Source organism: Panthera tigris, chromosome B1, assembly GCF_018350195.1.
Source record: "Panthera tigris isolate Pti1 chromosome B1, P.tigris_Pti1_mat1.1, whole genome shotgun sequence".
Taxonomy (NCBI): domain Eukaryota; kingdom Metazoa; phylum Chordata; class Mammalia; order Carnivora; family Felidae; genus Panthera; species Panthera tigris.
Window position 1 is genome coordinate 96,299,028 of NC_056663.1, and position 23,554 is coordinate 96,322,581.

The window sequence follows — 23,554 nt, forward strand, 5'->3', positions numbered from 1 at the left end:
CTCTTGTTCCAGCCTTTAATTTAAAGTCTAGTTTGTCTGATATAAGTATGGCTACTCCAGCTTTCTTTTGAGTTCCAGTGGCGTGATAAATAGTTCTCCATCCCCTCACTTTCAATCTGAAGGTATCCTCAGGTCTAAAATGAGTCTCTCATAGACAGCAAGTAGATGGGTCTTGTTTTTTATCCATTCTGATACCCTATGTCTTTTGGTTGGTGCATTTAGTCCATTTATATTCAGTGTTATTATAGAAAGATATGGGTTTAGAGTCATTGTGATGTCTGTAAGTTTCATGCTTGTAGTGATGTCTCTGGTACTTTGTGGTCCTTGCAACATTTCACTCACAGAGTCCCCCTTTGGATCTCTTGTAGGGCTGGTTTAGTGGTGATGAATTCCTTCAGTTTTTGTTTGTGTGGGAAAACCTTTATCTCTCCTTCTATTCTGAATGACAGACTTGCTGGGTAAAGGATTCTTGGCTGCATATTTTTCCTGCTCATCACATTGAAGATTTCCTGCCATTCCTTTCTGGCCTGCCAAGTTTCAGTAGATAGGTCTGCTCCTCCCCTTTTGTGTCTACCTTTGTATGTTAAGTCCCATTTATCCCTAGCTGCTTTCAGAATCCTCTCTTTATCCTTGTAGTTTGCCAGTTTCAGTATGATATGTCATGCAGAAGGTCGATTTGTTATGTCTGAAGGGAGTTCTCTGTGCCTCTTGGATTTCAATGCCTGTTTCCTTCCCCACATTGGGGAAGTTCTGATCTATGATTTGTTCAAGTACACCTTCAGCCCCTTTCTCTTGTTTTCTGGAATTCCTATGATACAGATATTGTTCCATTTGATTGAATCACTTTGTTCTCTAATTCTCCCCTCATACTCCTGGATTTTTTTATCTCTCTTTTTCTCAGCTTCCTCTTTTTCCATAATTTTATCTTCTAATTCACCTATTCTCTCCTCTGCCTCTTCAATCCGAGCTGTGGTCGCCTCCATTTTATTTTGCACCTCACTTATAACATTTTTTAATTCATCATGACTTTAAGTCCCTTGATCTCTGTAGCAATAGATTCTCTGCTGTCTTCTATGCTTTTTTTTCAAGCCTGGCAATTAATTCTATGACTATTATTCTAAATTCTTGTTCAGTTATGTTGCTTAAATCTCTTTTGATAAACTCTTTAGCTGTCACATTTTCCTGGAATTTCTTTTGAGGAAAATTCTTCCATTTCATCATTTTGGTTAGTTTTACGTCCCTTATGAGTTTTAAAAGCTTGTTATATGATCTGCACCTTCAAGCACTGCTGTATTAAAGGGGGCAGTCATACACTGTCCAGAGCCTGGCACTTTAGGAGGTGTTTTTTGGAGAGTGTTACTTGCTCTCTGTTGTTGTGACTGTGGTTATTTTATTTCCCTACCCGTAGTGATGTTTTGGACCCTCCACCAGGTATGCTTTGATTTGTTCCTTGAAGTAGCCCTGGAAAGGAAAACAAACAGGAAACAAAAACACGCAAACACACAAATAAACAAATAAAAACAAAACACTAAAATCTAAAAACAATCCAAAAGCAAAAAACCAGAAACACCAGCTACAAGTAAGGAACAGGGTGGAAGCAGTGCTGATAGAAGAGCACATACAAAGAGAAAAATGACAGGGGCAGAGGAAAAAGAAAAAATAAACATTGACCAGGCAGAGAGACTAAATGGCTTAATCCAGAGAGAGAGAAAGGAAAATAAGGAAGGAGGTGGGGAAAAGAAATGAAGATAAAGTTACCCAGACAGAGAAACTATACGGCTTGATTATTCCAGAGAGAAAGGAATGTAAAGGAGGTATAGAACATGTATCAAGAGAATGGATTAAATATGTCTGTTTAAACAAATCAATAACCAGAGTAACCAGCCTGGAAGAGGGAAGAGGTAAGAAGGAGAAATGGGGGAGAGAATATATCCATATATCCAGAATTGTCCTAGAATTTATCCAGGCAATGCTGCAGCGCTGTTCTGGAGATGCTGTCGTCTAGTTCCACAGCATCCCGCTCCAGTAGATATGCAGTTACCCTGTGCTGAGGCGCATGGTTTGGTGTAGGCTGGTCCTCCCTCCACTGTGGGCCTGGCAGACCGATCCTGAGGCCCTGCCTTGGTGGTGGTGGGGAGAAAAATGGCGACCCCCCCCCCCCCCAGTCTCTTCTCCATGACCTGGTGCCCAAATCACTCCTTTGGAGCCATCCTCATTGTCCTGCAGGTGCAGATGGGGCTGTCTCACTCTGCCGACACCTTTGCCCCAGGGGCTTGGCTGGAATTTAAAATCCTGCTCTGTGCACCCCGGTACTGGGAAAGTGCTTCCTGACATGAGGTCCCAGCTGGTTTTGTTGTGTGCCCCAGTCCTTCAGGGGAGGGGACTGGTTTCTCCTGCTGCAGACTGCACCCCCGATCTAGCACTGAAACCAGAGTTGGCTCCCCTCCTCCCTAGGTGTGTGAACAGGGCAGCTCGCCCCAGTCCGAAGATGGGACCTGCAGTTAAGAGATGGGATCCCTCTCCGTCCTGGTCTGAGGTTTTTCTCTTGTCCAGATAGTTTTACCCTTCCCCAGCCACTCTTTCTCTTCCCTTTGTCTCTCACCAAAGGGCATCCCTCCCTTCCATGCCTATGTGGCCCGTTTTATCTCCCCCAGTTCGCAATCACCCACCTATGGTCTCTCACGTTGTCCCCTTTTCTCCCTGGTAGATTCAGTCTCTTTTCTTCCCAGACTCTTGGGGTTCAAAGTCCTTTGGCTTCAGCCTTTCTTTGTTTGGGAGACGTGGGAAGTAGGATTCCCCTACTTCTCCACCATGTTTGCTCCACTGTATGTACTTTTGATTCACTATATGGATTTCTGTCTTTGTGAATTATCTGCTCATATCTTTTGTCCATATTTCTATTGGGTTGTCTTTTTCTTATTTACTCTGCAATATATGTTGCAAATTATTTTTCTTCTCATTGCCTTAGGCAACATCCAAAACAATGTTGAATAATTGTGACATTAGTTATTTCTATCTACTAAATGGAACTAGCTCAAATATTTCTGGTTGTAAAAAACAGTAGGAATCATTAAGTTAAACAGCCTTTATCATGTTTACATAATTTTATTCCAGTCCTGTTTTACCTTGAGTATTTCATTATGAATGGCTATTCCACTACCATTCTTTTTCTTCATCTTAATTATTGCATTAAGTTCTACATTGTTAAAATGTTTGTCATTAAAATATACAGATATTTTCAGATAAAGTTAGACAAACAATGTATTTATTATTTGCAAAATTAATTCTAAAAATTTAACTGGTTCCTAAACAGGCAACAAAATTTTTAAATGAATTTACTAGTAATTTACTTTAAAATGTTTTTAATTAAATGAATCAAAAGATAAAGCAACTTATTACTGTATTTATTATTTTTTTATAAAATGCATTTTCAGAAATGTTTCATTAGAAACTGGTGCTACAAAAATAAATATAAAACAAATATACATGTTTACATATGTTACTTATAACATAAATACACATTTACATGTTCAAATATTCAAAAACTCCAGCATGTTTTTTCCATGATTCTCAACATGTCTGAGAAGTAGGGAAAACAATAAAAAAAAGCATAAATATACCACACACCATTCATATTTTTGCTTTTAAAAGACTGCTCAATACAAACATATGAACACAAAGTTTGGGGGCATTTGTTCTAAAAGCAAAGTCAGGCATACTATTTTAATCTATGACCAGTTCATATTTATAAGTTTTATTCTGCTTTGTTTTTTCATTAGGTTATATCCATGATGGTACAAATTAAAACTGTCTTTTACAGAAAGGCTTTCTGAAAGGCTTTATTTATATTAAATAAAAAAGTCACTTTACTTGAAAGCCAACAAAGTTATTTATTAGACTTAAAATATCTAAAACGAGCTTTAATCATTCAAAATTAGGATTTGGATTAGAAAACATCAAAAGGATGGAAGAAAGACACTGCAATTTCTGTTTGATGTATTCTGGTAGTTTTTCATTTTCTCCATACCTAAGTGAAGCAAAGAAAAAAAGACAAAAACATAACTTAATTACTTGGTTTGTATGTAAGTACCAAAAGGCATATTATATTTTTCAATAGTTCTTCAATGAGAAGAGGCACTGCAGAAAAACTATACAAAATCATTTGAGTAGATACCTAAATCAAGTTAAGCATATCCAATGTGCTTCCTTTTAAAAGAGACCACTTTCCAAATGTATTTAAATAATAAAAAGAAAATTAGGTCAAAAAACTGGAACCAGCTATATATATATATAATTTCTAAAACAAGTTTAAAATTGGATTCTTTATTAAATTGAAGGCCCTAAAGAACATACAAAACCTTATTAAATCATTTATTTCAATATATAGAGAAAAAAAATTATATCAAAGGGCTAAATGTCAACCATTATTCTAAGACCTTACCTAGTTGTTTGACCATTTGGTGATGTGTAACTGATGGAAGACACTCCTGCTTGCACAACCAACTGAGACCCATCATTGAACTGAACCCACACAGCTCCACTAGTTAACTAGAAAAACAATAAATGCAAAATTACTATATAGTAGAAGATTTAAAGTTCTTAAAAGTTACTCATGTTTAACAGGTTTTTCACATAGTTAAAAAAAAAAGCAACCCTCTCAGATAACTACAAATTTGGGGCTGTGATGGTAGTAACACTGAGAATATTCATATCTTTTTAGATTATTCCTTTAATAGCTAGGGCATTATAATATTAAAGTTATTCTAAATGAATCCTTTTCCCCATTTATTTCTACTAGTATGTTGGAGTAGTTTTGCATCCTCTCCTGTACCCCCTACACCTCATTAGCATTTCTAAACAAGAAGAGATTTAGGAAACAACAAAAGTAACATTTTCTTAAACTGTAAGATTTCTCTGTATTTTCTGTCCTTGGGTTACAGAATTTCTCTTCTACCTAAGAATGTTACAACTTAGCTTTTGCAACTTGTTCCTTTAGTCACTGATATTTGATATAGTCACTAATATACAATGTGCCACTCCAAACAGCAGAGAGGAGACATGGACACTGGAATCAAACAGACCTGGGTTGACATCCAGATTCTGCCAACTAACGAGTAGGACTATGCAAGTCAGTTAACAATTATAAGCCATAATTTTACTATCTATAAAAGGAGATAACACCAACTTTACTAGGTTTTATTTTGGGGAATAACAAGACAATATATATGAAAAACATGGCACCGCATAGCAGGTACTCACCATTTATTTCCTACCCACAGAAAGGTTTAGGCTGAATTTTAAACTTCATTGGCAAGTAAAAATTACATGCACTATGCTCAAGTCTCCAACCTTCAAGCTTTCAGATAATATACACATTTAGGCTCATACCTACAAATAATTCTGTAAGTTTGGAAGTCAATGTAGACTTAATTTTTAAATGCAAAAATCCTTTTCTGCCTAATGAAAGTTACTATAGTAATAGATTACAAACAGTTTCTAAAACTTGAATGTCATGAACATCATTCTCAATTCCTAACAATTAGCCACTATCATGACACTTCTATTCTGCCTTTTTTTTTTTTTTTTTAATTGAAGCATAGTTGACATTCAATGTTATGTTATATTGAACTTCAGGTATATAATATAGTGACTCAACCATTCTATACAGTATTCAGTGCTCACCATCTGTCACCATACAACTATATTCCCTATATTATACTTTTCATTTCTGTGACTTATTTGTTTCACAACTAGAAGTTACAAACTGGAAGTTTGTAACGCTTAATCTCCTTTACCTAGTTTGCCAATCCTCTTGCCCTCTGGCAACTATCAGTTTGTTCTTGTTCTCTGTATTTATAAGCTTGTTTGTTTTGTTTTTTTAGCTTTCACATGTAAAATCATATGATATTTGTTTTTCCCCCGACATGTTTCACTTAGTATAATACCCTCTAGGCCCATCCATGCTATGACAAATGGCAAGATTTTATTCTTTTTTATGGCTGAGTAATATTCCATTGTATATATACACATACATCTTCTTTATCCACCTATCAATGGACACTAGGCTTTAAAACACTTGCTTTTAAAACTTCAAAAACAAAATCACCTATACCTTAACAATCTGTTATCAACAATACCTAGATTCTTCCAACTGTATACAAATAAAAAATGTCAAAATGTTTAATATAATCAATGTAAAAAAAGGTGTAAAAACTTACTTGCAAAGAGAAATCTGCAAGTAATAATTTATATTTTTTTGGTAATTGTCTGATCACTATAAAAACCAAAGAAATTCATACTAAGAAAATTCACTTTTCTAAGAACTTCTCACCTGTGTAGCCCAACCAACATTTTTCACAAAAACAGATTTCAAAAGTTGTGCTGATTTAGGAAGACAATCTTTTAGACTACTAGAAGGGATGTTTGTTCCAGAAGCTGCAGCTGTAAGGCCATGTCCTTCATTTGTAACCATCTATAAACATTAAAAGGAAGATATTATTCCCCAGCCAAATTCAGCAAAAATAGAAGATGACTGGATTTTCATTAGCTTAAAATAATTTTTTAATAACAAAGTTAAAAACTTGAAATATAAACATATAAACAATAAGCTTCAGATTTAAAGTACTAACAAAAAAATGTAAATATATAACTACATTACAGAAAATTAGAAAAATGCAGAAGAAAAATCACATAGTTGCAATTTTCATGTGGGAAGTTTTTCTTTTTTTCCCAAGGTATAATTTTTCATAACTGCAATTATAGGATATATGTACATGTGTGTGAGTATACATACATAGATAAATTTATTTAATTTTGCATTTTTTCCTATATTGCTGTAGTCTTTATTGGCATGATAGTTCACTGAATAAAAATTTAATAAGTTTATGTAACCATGAGACTATCATGGATATTAAAGCAGTAAATGATATTTTACTAGTAAAAATAAAACGAGGGGCACCTGGGTGGCTGAGTCAGTTAAGCGTCTGACTTCAGCTCAGGTCATGATCTCATAGCTGTGGGTTTGAGCCCCACATTAGGCTCTGTGCTGACAGCTCAGAGCCTGGAGCCTGGAGCCTGCTTCACATTCTGTGTCTCCCTCCCTCTCTGGCCCTCGCCCCGCTCACACTCTGTCTCTATCTCTCTCTCTCAAAAAGTAAATAAACATTAAAAAAAAAATAAAATGATACATATATTAATATATTTAGCTTTTTCCTAGAGAGGTCAGGTTAGGCCTCACTGAGGTAACATTTAAACTGAGACCTGAAGGGGGCGTCTAGGTGGCTCAGTTGGTAGAGTTTCTTACTTCAGCTCAGGTCATGATTTTGCGGTTCTTGAGTTTGAGTTCCGCATCGGGCTCTGTGGTGACAGGTCAGAGCCTGGAGCCTGCTTCAGATTGTTTCTTTCTCTCTCTCTCTCTCTCTCTCTCTCTCTCTGCCCCTCCCCTGCTCACACTCTGTCTCTCTCAAAAAATAAACATTAAAAAAAAAAACAAAAACAAAACTAAGCTGAGACCTGAAGGATGAGAAAGAATTAGCCATTAAGAAGTTGGAGAAAAGTTCCAAGTCAAGTGAATAGCATAGGAAAAGGCCCTGAAAGTTTGACTTTCTTGAAGAACTAAAAGAAAGCTCCTGAGGCTCAAGAATAGAGAGTGTAAAGTAGGAAAGGGAAAAGTAGGCAGGTGATAGTAAGGCCATTATAAGGAATTTAAATTTTATATGAAGGGCATGAGGCAATTACTGAAGAGTTTAAAGTATAAAAGTGACATATATTTACTTACAGAAGGATTAAATATTGGTGCCTGTTTTGGAGAAGCAGCACTATTTATGCCCATTTTACTCAAAGATGCTCTCTCCCTCATCAAGTAGTTTGGATCCACAGAAGGAAGAGGTGATAAGGTCTTAGGTGAACTAGTAATACCAGGTTTTCTGAAGGGGAAAAAAATGTTCAAATATATTCCCTTAAAGCTTTCAAATTACAGAAAACTAAAAAGTGTTCATAATGTAAACATCAAACATTTTTTTAACATTTCCTACACAATTTAGGCATATTTAAAAAAATTTTCAAGCATTTACCTTCCTATGATTATTGGGAAAAATGGAGCACTTCCACTTTTCTTTTCCTCTTCTGAAATTATTGATTCCAGTGCTAAACAAATATGATGGCCCTATTTAAAAAAATAGTGCTTTTTGTCATTACTTCACCTCATTTGGAATCACTATTAATTGGTATGAAAAACCTATCACAAGTATGTACATACCTCATTTGCATGGTCCATATACATTTTTATTTCCCCTTTCAAGCTATTAATTTCACTTTCACCTTTTAACGTGTAAGATTTCCCTGTCTTTTCAATCACCTGAATTAAATCTTCGGTTTTGTGTATCTTTGCTCCTTAAAGAATAAAAAGAAAACCATTCTTTCATCATTTCTTTAAATATTCCTGTTTATATTCATTACCATTCCAGTACATAATAGCTCCTAGATAAGGTATCATTTATATTCATTCACTCACTGATCAGAAATAAAATGAGGCTCTCAAAGTATTCGATAAATATAGGCCATCCATTTTTCTTTTCTGCATATATCTGATTTACGTCCAATACTTTTATATTTTAAAAAATTACTAATCTCATACAAAAACATAATTGAAAGATAGTTATATGTGCACTGTGTGAGTGTATGTGCTAGGTGTCCCTTAAAGGACGGAGCTTTACTGATTAAAAATTAAATCATCTTGGGGCGCCTGGGTGGCTCAGTCGGTTGGGCATCCTACTTCAGCTCAGGTCACGATCTCGCGGTCCGTGAGTTCGAGCCCCGGGTCGGGCTCTGGGCTGATGGCTCAGAGCCTGGAGCCTGTTTCCGATTCTGTGTCTCCCTCTCTCTCTGCCCCTCCCCTGTTCATGCTCTGTCTCTCTCTGTCTCAAAAATAAATAAACATTAAAAAAAAAAAATTAAAAAAAAAAATTAAATCATCTTTATAGAACAGATTTAGAAAATAATATTCTCTGGTTCAACCTATCCTTTTGCCACATTTATAATTCTCATAATTTGGTATATGTCCATTTGAGGTTCTACTAAGCAATAGGATATTGTTTATTTCATGTAATTTTGTACTATCAACCTGAATGTTGTTAAATTTGAGCTAAATAGGGAAAGAGGACTAATATACATATTATAGAATAAGTTGTTTATTATGAAAGTATATATAAATACAAATTTGTTAACATAATTAACATACACTGTGCTGTGTAATTTATTTGTATGACTATACATCTTAAAGATTTGTGGTGCTGAATTAAAAAAAAAACTACTAAATTATAAACTAAAGGGGAAAAAATTACCATTTTTAAATGGTACTTACCATCATAAAACCAGACCTCAAAATCAGCACCAGGGGAATTCTCCATCAAAATGCATTTAGCGTATTTTGTAAAATAAGTGATTTTGGGTGACTTAGATCTTACAAGGTGTACAAATCTGGAAGCATACTGATATTTTCGCCAGTACTTCTCTAGGGGGAGAAAAGGAAAAAAAATATCTAATATTAGGAAATAAAGTGTTGATTTGACATACAAATTTCACTGAAAGTTTAATAATTGATTTCTACTCTTCCTCAAAAATTCAAGTTTATAGGTTAGTAACCTCATTACCAAAATAAGGTATTGTAGTGATGTAAGTCTATTATTTTAATGAAAACTAAAGATAGTATAATACAATTCTCCAGAAGTATATAACAAAATCTGATGACTAGTATCATGATTATTTAAAAGAAATCTTTCTTTGAATCATTGACTCCTTATTATAAGATTCCAGGAAAGTTTTAATAAATGAAATAAAAAAATTTCTACCTGAGATATCAGCATCAGACTCTCAGGAAAAGATATGGTTCTCTTTATGTTAGTAAAGCATAGAATTTTGTGGTCCCAATAGACAAAAGTAAGTTTTGCAATTCCCTGTAACTATAGTCACTTACAGTATTTAAAGAGTCTTGTCTACCTGTTTGGATTTCTAATAGGGTTAGATTAGATATATTTTCTTGTTTGTTTCTAAATTCACCTCAATGACATCTTACTATTCAATATTTAATTCCCCCCATCCATAATATCCAGAAACTGGACAAGGAGTCATTTGGTTAATCATAATTATAAATGATCACTTATGTAGCATAGTTATGGTTTTAAAAGTTAACAATTAGATATTTCAAGTTGAATTTTAAACATGATTCTAGACAAGTTAGTAACTAAACAAGTGTACAAATTATATTTGTGTGATATATGACTAATATTCCAGTTAGTTTTTATTTAAATATGTGACAACACAGAATATGAATAAATTTGGATTTGGATTAGTAAGGTCTACCACATCTCACCACATATAAAGTATGAGAACGTGAGCTACAGCCTGGCTGAAGCAAGACATTTACAATCTATGATATTCTCATATATAGAGTTTATGTATATATGAATTATCTAAGTTTATTCCCTGGTAAATTTACATACCTGGTAAATTGTCAAAGCTATACCTACTGATGTTGTCAGTAGGGGACGGTGGTCTATCAGCAAGAGGAAAACCTCTTCCATCATTTGGATAATAAATAGTGATCTGCCAAAAAATTGTTTAAGAATTCTAATTATATGCCATTAGGTTAAAGTGCTATATTTCATTAATAAAATTTGAAGAGCTCACGTGTAAAATTAAAATACTATTTTATTGAAAATGCTAAATATTCTCTAGAAGTCATTATTTTGCTTTTCAAACTTAAGCTTAAAGTTCAGATTTTGCTACAAGTTATAATTATTTTTGAAACCACAATAATTAAATATATCTAGTATACTATTTTACTTTTTGAATTTAAGAGATATTATCATATTAAGGAAACCAATTTTTTAAAAGATTTTTTTAAAGTTTATTTATTTATTTTGTGAGAGAGAGAGAGGGAGAATCTCAAGCAGGCTCTGCACTGTTACCATGGAGCCAGATGCAGGGCTCCATCTCACAAACTCTGAGCCAAAATCAACTTAACCAACTGAGCTTAACCAACTGAGCCACCCTGGTCCCCCAAGAAAACCAATTTTTAAAACTTTTAACAATATCCCTGTAGAACAAATTGGAATGCTAAATGATAATTTGAAGTTGCAAGATAATAAAGTAAAGCCACATTACCATGTTTCCGTCACTAGATATTTGAAGAACTTCCTTCACATATTCTTGAGATGTATGTTCCTTTAGAAGCTCCACACATACCTCCTCTGAATCAAGTATACTAACCTTAAAAAAAACACACAAAAAGACTAAAATTTAATAACAATACTCTTGTTTACTATAATAGCTCTGACATATACAATACTTGAAAGTACTTAACCATAGCAGAAACAAAACTTAAAGTCAAAATCAAGTGGCTGCTTCTCTGCAAGTCTAAACCAGGGGTGTATTTGAGCACAGCTGTGAAACATACGGAGCAAAGGTAAGAAGGCATAATTAAGTGTGAAATGATAACCAGTAAGCAGAATGAAAGCAGAAGGTAGGGGTGGAGAATAAAGACTTTGAAAAGACAATAGCAAGCCAAACAAAGGCAAGACTGGGTGAAATAGAAAACAAGGTACAAACAGGAGAAAGATGGAATTAAAAAATAAAAATCACTATTTCCAATTCATACATCAATTTAAACTTGATTTTGTGCATATTCCTTTTCTTTAAATAGTTTAGTTTCAGATGTTAAAAAAAATTGTATTTTCTATTTTACCTTTCTAAGACTGGCTTAAATACAGAAACAAAAGTAAAAGATATTAATTTAGTAATTGCAGCTGTGAATAAAATAATACTTAACATAGTATTAACCAGTGTTATTTTTAAATATTTCTCATTATCAATAATTTAAAATTCAAAAGTTATCAGTATCAATTCACCATTCTTAAAGTAGCCAGAAGAAAGCAAGAGCTATTTTTCTATAAACTCCCAGTCTCTTTTCTTTTAAATGAGTTCATCATGTAAGTATCAAAAGTACAGGGACTAGAGAAACATATTTGACACAGGAAACCATATAGTCAAGGAAAATATCACATAGTAATTTAGAAAAATGATAGACCTACCACAGCCTTTTTCGTTTTCTGTCTAATTGGTTTTAACCTGTAAGCAGTCAAAGGAGATGTAATGCTTCGTAATGTACGTTTCTGATAACCCAATGGTGGCTCCATAACCCTAGTCTTGCTTTGTTCAGAAAGAGGATCTGAGCCAAAAATAGATTCTTGTTGTATTATCTCAGGTTTACTTTGAAATGCAGTCATATATTTCATGGTATTCAGCTGTTTTGTAGAATGCACATTATCAGAAGCATCAGGGCTCTTTTTGGCTCGTGTATCAGTCCAAGCATTTCTTGATCTGTCCTGCAAATCTGGATGGCCATGGAAATCTCTGTTTGGGCTAATGCTGTTGTGCTCGGCAGTTTCTCTTAAATGAGCTATAATATACACAGAATAAAGCAATTTAGTGCATAATTAAAAAACTGAGTCTTCACAACACAATGTCATGCTGGTATTATTTTAACAGGAATTTTTTTTGAGGTATAAAAGAGATCTAGTAAAAAATGCTCATATTTCTAACAAATACACAGTTTTATGATATGACATAATAAAAGAATGACTTTAAAAGAATATTTTAAGCCAGATTGAAAAGAAATACCTTTATACTCCTAAAACTAAGAAAATATATTATTATGAAATTATTTATTCAATCAAGGCAAAATCTAGTCACGTGGGGTCACTTACTAATTCTAAAACAAGCAACTGCCAATGCTCCAATAAGTACAGATTTGAGAGGAATTCCAAGGTAATCATTCTATGTAATATGTAAATTTACTCTCTTTAAGCTGAGGACCATCTATTCCATCTTTACTTACAAAATATGCAAGTAAAAGCAAAAACAATATACGAAATAGCTTTAATAATATTTAATAATACAGGCATATTTACATCACAATCTAAAAGTTCTTGTTGAGGGGCGCCTGGGTAGCTCAGTCGGTTAGGCATCCGACTTCCACTCAGTTCATGATCTCACGGTTTGTGAGTTCAAGCCCCGCGTCGGGCTCTGTGCTGACAGCTCAGAGCCTGGAGCCTGCTTAAGACTCTGTGTCTCCCCCTCTCTCTGCCCCTCCCCCACTCACACTCTGTCTCTCCTCAAAAATAAATAAACATTAAAAAAAAAGTTCTTGTTGAATTTTACCCATATCTATTTTATGTGATTTTAGAGTTCACAAAAGAATATTATTTTTTTTTTAATCCCTTAAAATGATTAGCTTACATTCTAAGGCATTTTTTTAAATGCTAACCTCTAAATATTTGTATTGCAATTTTTTCCTTAAAAGACTTCTTAGTGCCTTTCCTCCCCCTACTCCCAATGACAGAAAATATTTTGTACCAAATAATATACTTTAAAATTGCAGCAGCACCAGATTATAAACAAGCTTATTTCTCCTTTTCAGATATATCCATATTACCAAATAAAGTACCTATAAACACAACAGAAGGTTAAGTGCAAGATTACATACATGGCAATTTTATAGTTTAAAAAACATAAACTTGAATTATCATCATCAACAAGTACACATAAAAAGATTAATTCCCTTTCAGACTCTTGAAAAGAATATATAATTAAAAAAAAAAAAAAAAAAAGACACTTGAGGTGACATAACAACTCTGCTTAGATTACAGTCATATTAAATACTCTTTATCTGAAGTAACATGATACTTAGTAAAAAATGATCTCCTCCTCCCCATATGTTTTCTTTTCTATTCTCTTTTTTCTCATCATTATTTTCCAACCCACCTTCTGTGAGTCTGTCATGTTCATTAATAAGAAATGTTTAACTTTTAAACTCTATACCTAAAATGACTTGGATGACAGCTGTTTAAAAATGTTTAGGTTTTGGGGTGCCTGGCTGGCTCAGTCAGTAAAGCATGTAACTCTTGATCACAAGTTCATGAATTCAAGCCCCATGTTCAGCCTAGAGCTTACTTAAAAAAAAAATGTTTAGGTTGTAGTGGTTGGGTACTTTAGCGTTACGTGAGGTCCCATCAGTAAACCATGATGTCCATATCAGCCTCTACTTAAAAATAAGGTCAACCATCTTTTGATTATTTTATAGGCATTGATAGGTGCTTACTATAGATGGGCTGTAAGAGCATAGGGATAAAAAGTAAAGTTTCTGAGCCAGGCTGCTTTAGGTTAGAATCCAGGGTTGGAATCCTGGCTCCCCTACTTATGGGAGTGTAGCTTGGCAAATTAAGCTCTGTGTAACACAATTTCCTCATGTGTAAGATAGGGCTAATGATAATATCTTCTATTTTATGTGTGAGAATTTAATAAGTTAATATTTGTTAAGCATTAAGGGCAGTAGCTGATAGAACAAATATTTAAAATGAGTAAATAGTTATTATTACCGTTACTGTAATATAGTTTATGGAAAATATTTTCTTTTTTTTGAAAATGTATTATTTTCTTAGGAAGCCCCAAACAGAAAACGTACCCTTTATTTGCAGATTCCCAAACCACTGTTGCACCATTTCAGTCTGTGATGTCTGGTCTGGAAATGGAAAAGGAGTTTTCCCTGGACCAAGATGATTGGAGCTAAACAGAGAAAAAGAATTCTCAAAAACTAATAAAAAATTATCAGGTAATAACTTTTTAAGATAAAAATATTTTAAAAAGGTAGTTATCTTTTGATCTGAATATCTGAAAATTTTAGGGTAACTGTAGAAACCAATATTTGCATAACCAAAATGTCTCTAAGAAGCTAAACTTCCAGACCAAAATGCCCATACTGTGACAATGTTTCTATATGGCTACTGCCCTCTTGTAATTTAAGCATAAAAACCAAAGAACAGAAAATGGATAAAATAAACACTACAGTAACTGAAAAAATTAGCCTTCATGTGAGAAGCAGTCAGTAATATGATTACTCATCATTGGCTCAGCCTGTGTGTGTGTGTGTGTGTGTGTGTGTGTGTGTGAGAGTGAGAGAGAGAGAGAGGGAGAGAGGGAGACAGAGAGAGAGAGAGAGAGAGAGAGAGAGAGAGAGGGAGAAAGAGAGGGAGATAAAGGTGGGGGGAGGAGAAAGGGAGGGGAGAGGGTGGAGGGTGGGGAGAGAAAGAAAGAATGAATAGTTACTATTAGAGTACTTTAGGAATCAGACACATTTAATATACTTTGCACTACAGACCTGCTTCATATAAAATGAAAAATGAAAATAAAAATTCTAAAGTATTAAAATACTACAAAGACATTCATGAGCACATACACTCATTTTGAAAGTCTCTTAACTACAAGTAAAAATCATCATTCTGGGGGCACGTAGGTGGCTAAGTCGGTTAAGCGACTGACTGCGGCTCAGGTCATGATCTTGCAGTTCGTGAGTTCCCGTCTCGTGTCGGGCTCTGCACTGACAGCTCAGAGCCTGGACTCTGCTTTGGACTCTGTGTCTCTCTCTCAAAAATAAATAAATGTTTTAAAAAAATTAAAAAAAAATCATTCTGATTCTCTAATAAGAAATAGAAATCATAGTTAAGAAATACCCCAGGAACATCTGATGTTAGAAAAAATTAACCCCCCTTAGTTAGGTGCAGCTTCGTATTTGTGCTAATGTAACATTAATAGAAAAAATGCTTTTGATAGAATTATTCTTACAGTGCTTGATCATTATCAGGTCTTTCAAAAGATCCAGAACTATTGCATGTCTTTTCCTTAAAGAAGTGAAAAACATTGACATTGCTGTTTGTAGGTGAGTATCTTTCTTCGTCTGCTCCTGATCTTTTGGATTTTGACAGCATTTCAGCTGAGTGACATCGTTCCATTGTATTTGTTTTTGCTCGAGACTGACTATTAAAAGTGCCAGATCTATCAGAGGAATGGGCTCTGCGAAGGTATCGAGAGTGTGGCCTTTCTTCTGCATCCTGGATTACTCTTCCCCTTCCACTATTACTGGTTTCTTGTTCTTGGTTTCCCCAATGAGTATAAAAACTGCTTCCATCTCCTGAAGAAGAAAAATCGCTTGTATTTTTATTCTTTGGAAATATAGTCATTTTATTTGGGAGTGGCTGACCAATCAAAAGTCGTCTTCTGTCAAATAAACTACCACTTATACTGGTACTGGAAGAAGCTGTAATTGCAGTAGAAATTGTGGCATGTCCACTGTCAATGGAGTCTTCTACAGTTCCTAAATCTTTACTTTTTGTTGAAGAATTTCGGGACATAAAAGGATGGTCTAATACTGAAGACAAACTTAAACGATCTGCTGGATTTCTACGAAGTAACTGGTGAATAAGGTCCTTGGCCTCTCTTGTCAAAAAAGTTGGCATTTCATAATCTGCCAATACTACTTTATTTAATGTGTTCTTGACTGTGTCAGTGTCAAATGGTGGTCTCCCAATAAGCAACGTATAAAACATACAGCCCAAGGACCAAACATCAGATTCAAGTCCATGTGCACTTCGAGTTGCAATTTCTGGTGAAATGTAATTAGGAGTTCCACATAATGTATAGTGCTTTTCATGTGGCATTTTCAATTGAGTTGCCAGCCCAAAATCAGCAATCTTGATGTTCATATTACGTGTAAGTAAGAGGTTAGAAAGTGTGAGGTCCCGGTGTAATATACCATGAGAATGGAGATACAACATTCCTGTGATGATCTGGTGCATGAAGTGTCGAGCTGTTAGAACGCAAACAATAAAATTTACAATTTAGAAAATCTGAAAGGTTCAGTACTTACAATCTTAGAATTCAGTATTTAGAAACCCAAGTACATGTGCCACAATATTACATTAGAACACCAGCTTGCAGCTTAGTAGTTTGATAAACCAAAATACTACTATGATAATTTCTTAAGATTTTTAAACTTTTAAAACAACTAGGCACTTTTGCTAATCTTTGTCCTTTCTAACTGATGCATTAAGGAGTTTAATATTATTAGCAATTGGGAGAGTCTTGAGTAACTAGGGTACCCAGAAGGCCATAGCAATTAAGAGAAAATATTTATAATTGCATGAACAATTCATAAATACATTCTAATTGTAAAAAAGAAAAAAAGAAAGCAAGTTAAAGTTCCTCTGATGTCCTCCCAAACCCTAACAAAAAAATAACTGCTATTAATAGTGTATATATATTTTATATAAATTTACAGAAATACACTGTAATAAATGTTATATGTAAAAAGGTATAGAAATATACAGATTCATTACTTTTTTCCCCACTTTACAGTATTTCTTGAAATATTTCCACATCAGTACACATAAATCTTCATTTTATTTAATTGCTATTAATGAGTAATTTCCGTTACTTCAAGATTACAAAAACAGCAATAAACATTCTGGAAATGCTTGTTTTCTTGTGCATATGTATGGGGTGGTTCTCTACGTTAAATTCAAGCAATAGAATCACTGGGTTGAAGGATAAAATTTAGCATTTTAAGGAGCACCTGGGTGGCTCAGTCAGTATAGCATGAGACTCTTGTCCTCAGGGTTGCGTGCTCAAGCCGCACATAAAAAAAAAAAATTAGTATTTTAATACTTGCCAAATTGTCCTCCAAAAGGCTGTATTTTCATGCACATCCTTGTTAAAAACTGGTAGTCTCAATACAATGATTGAAAAAATGGTATTCCATTATCTTAGTTGGCCTTCTTTTGATTATACTATAGAGTTTGAGCATCTTTTCATACATTTATTAATTGACCATTTGTACTTTCTCTTCTGTGAAGTCTGCTTAGATCCCTTGCCCATTTTTCTATTGGACTATCCTTTTTTGTTAGGCAGCCCTTGTATTTTTTTTTTAAAGTTTATTTATTTATTTTAAGAGACTGTGGGAGCTGGGGCAGGGTGGGAGGGGGAAGGGGAAGGAGGGGGGAGGGGGGGAGAGAGAAAGAGAGAGAGAGAGAGAGAGAGAGAGAGAGAGGGAGAGAGAGAGAGAGAATCCTAAGCAGTCTCCATGAGGTCAATGTGCAGAGCCCAATGTGGGGCTTGAACCCACGAACTGTGGCCGAAATCAAGAGCCAGACGCTCAACCGACTGAGCCACCCAGGCACCCCAACATCCCTTGTATTTTTTTAAATTAATTTGCCAGTCATACAGTTTACAAATATTTACTCCTATCTTTGTTTTAAATTTGACCTAACCTTTTATCAAACACGTTCTTAATTTTAATTAAGTCAAATTCATAATTCTTTTCCTTTATAGTTTTTATAGTTTGTCTTATTTAAGAAGGCCTTACTCTTACATAGTATTAAAAAAAATGCAATACTCCTCATTAACATGCATACCAATATTTTTTAACTCGTATTATTACCTTGAATCAAAGAATACGAACATTTGCATACTCAATACATATGTCCAAACTGTTTTCAAATGGGTTATAGACTTAAATATACAAAAAGTGTAACAACAATCACATTTTAGCTTACCTGCAATCTCAGTTACCAGGGTGAGATAACTAGAAAACAATTATTTGTGTGATGACTTACGGACCTTATTTGATACTAATCTGAACAGTAAAAAGTTACTTATAAGAAACTGGAGAAGCTGAAACTGACTACACATTTGATAATAAGGAATTATTGGGTGTGATAATGATTCTGTGGTTACTGTTATTGTTTTTTTAAGTTCTAATCTTTTAAAGATATATACCAAAATATTTATACATACAAAGATGTCGATGTCTACAGTTAGCTTGAAAATACTATGGAAAATTGAGGGAATAAGAAGTGTACAGATGAAACATTTGATCATGAATTGATAGTTTTGGAAGCTGAGTGGTAACTTCATGAGGGCTCATTATACTACTCTCTCAACTTATATGTTTCACATTTTCTATAATAAATGATTTTAACAGTTATCTGTGTTTCACTTAGAAACTACTTTATAGACATCAATAGCATTCTAAACAGTTTATTTCTAGATTTAAAAGGATACTAAATTGCTACCAATGATTTAATTTAAAATTTGGTTTTGGGGAAAGATGGATAACGAATTTCTCCTTTTACTTCTGTAATGCTTGAATTATTTACGGAATTAGCAGCTTTTCTAATTTTGAGGGGATGAAAAGTCTCCTTTTCTAACCCAAAGTAATAATTGAAACAGTTTTATTAAACGTTACAAAATAGCACATTCTTCAAAAACTAGTTTTTAAAGAGTAAAATTTATATATACCAAAAAAAAAAAAAAAAAAAGAAAAGAAAAAGAAAAAAGAAAAAGAAGCCACCTACCTTCATTTTCTGAGAATGGTTTCATTCTGTTCTTTAGATACCTGTTCATTTCTCCATTATGGCACATTTCTAATACTAGATATACATAATTGTTATCTTCAAAATAGTTATACAACTGAAATGTAAAAGGGCACAATAAGTGATAAAATATAAAAATTCAATGTTCTTAGGTTACATCTACAAAATTTGTATCTTACCTCTAAGATAGAAGGATGTTTCAATTGGCAATGTATTTTCACCTCATTTTGGACTCTCTGTACCATTCCAGCTTTGTACATGGCTTTTTTATCTATCTAAAAATAACATGAGACATTTAAATGTTGATAATAAACTTCTAAATGTGAAGTTTTCAAAAATTAACTTTGAAGAGAAAATATACTTTAAAATATTGTTAAGTCCTTTTATCTATTTATGAGATCAATTTACTCTGTGTGTTTTCCCCATACACCTAACAAAGAGCTTGGCACAGTGAACATTCAGTAAGTTTACCCAATGCATTCTAGTATCTTCTCCCAACTGAAAGAATTTAATAGCACAGCAATCATATCTATAACAACAACAAAAACAACAAAAATCTAGACAAACTTTATTTTTCCCCTGTTCCTCTTTTTCTTCTAGACAAGCTTTAAAACAAAACTTCCCTTCCCTTTCCCTGCTTTTTAAGATAAGTGATTCTTAATTTGCTTGTGCACTCCTATTAGAATGACCCCCTAACAATCAAGAATATTTTAGGTTGTTACAGTGTAATACAGAACTATGCAGAAGTAGTACTCATTATTATACACAAATTGTTTGTTCTTTGATGTCTATCAATTACTCCAAGTTTTCATAATAAATACTAGGTTTACTGAACATTAATGAAAATAAAACACTTATTTAAGCATAGTCAAGGTTCTTCTAAGATATATCTGTAAAGTCAATTGCTGGACTTGGCACTAATTGCTGGACTTGGCACTACTGTCTTCTGCCTAAGCAATGAGTTCTCTCTACCCATTAAAAAAAAAAAAAAAAAAGGGCTCACAGGTAAGGAGTTTCTGGCATCTCAAGTCATCTCTCTAATTACTTGCAAAGTAGAGGTGAAAATTTGATTAATATATTCTTACCATTTTGATTGCAACTTCCAAACCAGTGTGAACGGACTCAGCTCTGTAAACACCAGCAAATGATCCTTTACCAAGCAGACTGCCAACTTTAAAATCCTTAAAAGTTAAAATGAAAGAACATGTGTGATGACTCACAGGAATAAAGAAGAAAGAGAAGAGACTGGAAAAAGACGATAAAATGGATCGGGAGGGGAATAGGAATTTAAATTCAAGCAGGTATTACACCTCAATAGAGCAGGTGTCTGGGGTGGAAAGCATGTTGACGCCTTGCGGGGATCCCTGAAAGTCTAGGCTTGGCTTCAAGATACAGCACCCTAATGAACTGCTTCCTCAACCTCAATGCAGCTTCAGCACCTTGCTCCCATCTCCAGCCAACCCCTGGGAGCAGAGGGCACGGGTGGAATCCCGCCGCAGCTCCCGCCGGAGGTAACCGCCATCCCCCAGGAGAAGGGGGAGGCAGCTTTGCCTTGTTCTAGCGCGGCAGCCCCGGCGGGATAGCCAACTTGAAGCCTTGGAGTTTGGAGACAGAAGGGCGGGGCCGCGAGCAACTCACCTGTACCCCACCACCCCAGCCAGAGGGGCGGGGCGCTCCGCCCCTAGACAGGCAGGCCTGGCGGTTAGGACTCTCCCAAAGCACCTCAGCGCCCACCCCGCAGCCGTTAGATTCGTCTGGTCCCCCTTCTGCAGTAGTCTCGAGTCCCGCCACTCCAACTCCCCCACCGCCCACCCCGCGGTGGATTGCCAAGTCTTTTCACCTCGATCTTCTCCCCGATGCAGGTCGCCATATTTCCAGGCTCAGGCCTGTGCTCCCCAGATTAGCTTCCTTCACGCAGTCCCTTCTAGGCAGCGCTCCAAGCAGCCAGCCGGTCTTGGCGCCCATCAGGCTTGGCTCTCTAGGCCGCCGCTCCTGGCGACGGCTGCACGGCTACCGAATGGCCTCCCGGGCACCTTCCGAGACCTGGGCGGCGCCTCTGCGCTCCCATTTTGAAAAACTCCCGCCGATTGCCGTCCTTGCCAGACTGGTGGTGACGTAAAGAGACCGGCCGCAGTGGAGAGGCTGCGCCCGGTGCGCATGCGTAACAGGCTCTGCTTCACGGCTTGCTGAAGTTTCATTAGGGCCTAGGACCGGAAGTGCTCGCGCGTCTTGTGGCAATACTGGGAAATGTTGGCAGTCAAGCTTTCAGAAGACCGGGTTCGCTGTGAGTAAACGAACTAGACTGAAGGAGGAGACTTACAGCTGGTAGGCTACTCAATTCACGGTCTGGAAAACTAGTTCCATTTCTGTAAAGGATTTTAAGAGTTCAAACGTTTAAACTTGACAGAAGAGCATAGGAAAAAAAATATTACCTAGCTTAAACACCATTTACACCTGTTTATTCCATCGGTTACTGTAATGAATGTGTGCGGTACTTTAAGAAATTGAACTCTGTTCTTTATTTTTGGCATATTGCTATGAATTTTAATGTCATTTGTATAGCCACTTAACATTTAAGAGATCTCACACACTTTATCGATCAAAAGAGACCTTTATAAGATTGGAATGATCCACTTTTTGCAGATGAAAAGATTGTGGTATTCATTAAGGATTTATAATGAACTACTACACAAACATAGATCTTCTGTTTATAAATGGAAAACTGTTTTCTTTTACATTAATGGATATATTAAGTTTACTTGTTTGTCTATTTGCAAACTAAAATACTATTTAGAGAAAAGTCAACTTTTCCCTTCATTTCTGGAATCCTTCCTTAAAGGTTATATGTTCTAATGCTTGAACAGTTGGTTTCAGAGTCCAGTCTTCCAAGTAGCCTTGCTTTGCCGTTGAATTTTTAGAAATTCATATAATTGACTATCCATACTGGGTTTGTTTGTGTTTTTTTTTTTTTTTTGGGGGGGGGGGCAGGATGTTAATCCTTTATTCCATTATCAGGTATTATATTGACTTTTTTAAAAAGGCAGTTTTTCTTTTGTTTTTTGTTTCTTTTAATGCGAGTATAGTTAACATACAGTGTCATATTAGTTTCAGATGTACAATATAGTGATTCAACAATTACATACATCACCCAGTTCTCATCATGACAAGTGCACTCCTTAATCCACATCACCAATATCACCTATCCACCCCCCCCCCACACTTCCCCTTTGGTAACCATTGGTTTGTTCTTTATAGCTAAGAGTCTGTTTCTTGGTTTGTGTGTCTTTTTTTCCTTTGACCATATGTTTTGTTTCTTAAATTTCACACATGAGGGGCACCTGAGTGGCTTAGTTGGTTAAGCATCTGACTCTTGATTTTGGCTAAGGTCATGATCTCATCGTTTGTGGGTTTGAGCCCCACATCAGGCTCCATGCTGGCAATGGAGAGAGCCTGCTTTGGATTCTCTCTCTCTCTGCTCCTCCCTCTTTCTCTCTTTCAAAATAAATAAACTTAAAAAAAAATTCCACACACGAGTGAAATCATATGGTATAGCTTTCTATGACTGATTTATTTGGCCTAGCCTTATTACTCTCTAGCTCCATCCATGTCATTGCAAATGGCAAGATTTCATTCTTTTTATGGCCGAATAACATTCCGTTATGCATATGTATGTATATATATATACATACACACACAATGTTGGCTATTCTGGATTTTTTGCCTCTCCACATAAATTTTAGAGTTTTTGGTTTAAAAATTTTTTTTTAACGTTTATTTATTTTTTGAGACAGGGAGAGACAGAGCATGAACGGGGAGGGTCAGAGAGGGGGAGACACAGAATCTGAAACAGGCTCCAAGCTCTGAGCTGTCAGCACAGAGCCTGACGCGGGGCTCGAACTCACGGACCGGGAGATCATGACCTGAGCCGAAGTCGGCCGCCTAACCGACTGAGCCACCCAGGTGCCCCTAGAGTTTTTGGTTTTAAATTTTGTTTATTTTTTGTTTGAGTATAATTCACACAATATTACTTTAGTATCAGGTGTACAGTGATTCAACAGCTCTATACATTATGCTGTGTTCCACCAGAAGTGTGGCTACTTTCTGTCACCATACAATGCTATTATAATATTATGGACATATTCCCTGTTCTGTGCCTTTTATTCTGTGACTTATTCAGCCCATAATTGGAAGCCTATATCTTCCATTCCCCTTTACCCATTTTACACATCCCCCCACACTCCTCCCTTCTAGCAACCATCAGTTCTCTATATTTATATGTCTGATTCTGCTTT

At 35.4% G+C, this 23,554-nt stretch overlaps 2 protein-coding genes across 3 annotated transcripts in view; one reads left to right on the forward strand and one right to left on the reverse strand.

The window, feature by feature from the left end:
* MFSD8 (major facilitator superfamily domain containing 8) overlaps positions 1 to 14,668 on the forward strand; it is a 69,715-nt gene extending 55,047 nt beyond the window's left edge. The window contains exon 13 of the transcript XR_006216785.1: positions 14,535 to 14,668. The gene's annotated coding sequence lies outside the window, so the exon portion shown is untranslated. The remainder of the gene's footprint in view (positions 1 to 14,534) is intronic.
* Positions 3,871 to 21,371, reverse strand: PLK4 (polo like kinase 4). 2 transcript variants are annotated; one of them, XM_007091810.3, is made up of 16 exons: positions 21,103 to 21,371; positions 20,348 to 20,443; positions 19,442 to 19,537; positions 19,245 to 19,359; positions 15,679 to 16,699; positions 14,522 to 14,622; positions 12,090 to 12,457; positions 11,164 to 11,268; positions 10,500 to 10,602; positions 9,362 to 9,511; positions 8,258 to 8,391; positions 8,073 to 8,164; positions 7,778 to 7,925; positions 6,332 to 6,472; positions 4,442 to 4,548; positions 3,871 to 4,027 (listed from the first exon to the last, which is right to left on the reverse strand). In XM_007091810.3, exons 1-16 carry the CDS (start codon positions 21,130 to 21,132, stop codon positions 3,925 to 3,927), a joined length of 2,910 nt encoding a protein of 969 aa, XP_007091872.2. In that variant the 5' UTR covers positions 21,133 to 21,371; the 3' UTR covers positions 3,871 to 3,924. The 2 variants fall into 2 exon arrangements, with proteins under 2 accessions (XP_007091872.2, XP_042839863.1); XM_042983929.1 differs by lacking the exon at positions 21,103 to 21,371 and adding an exon at positions 20,901 to 20,962.
* Between the last annotated feature and the right edge of the window lie 2,183 nt (positions 21,372 to 23,554).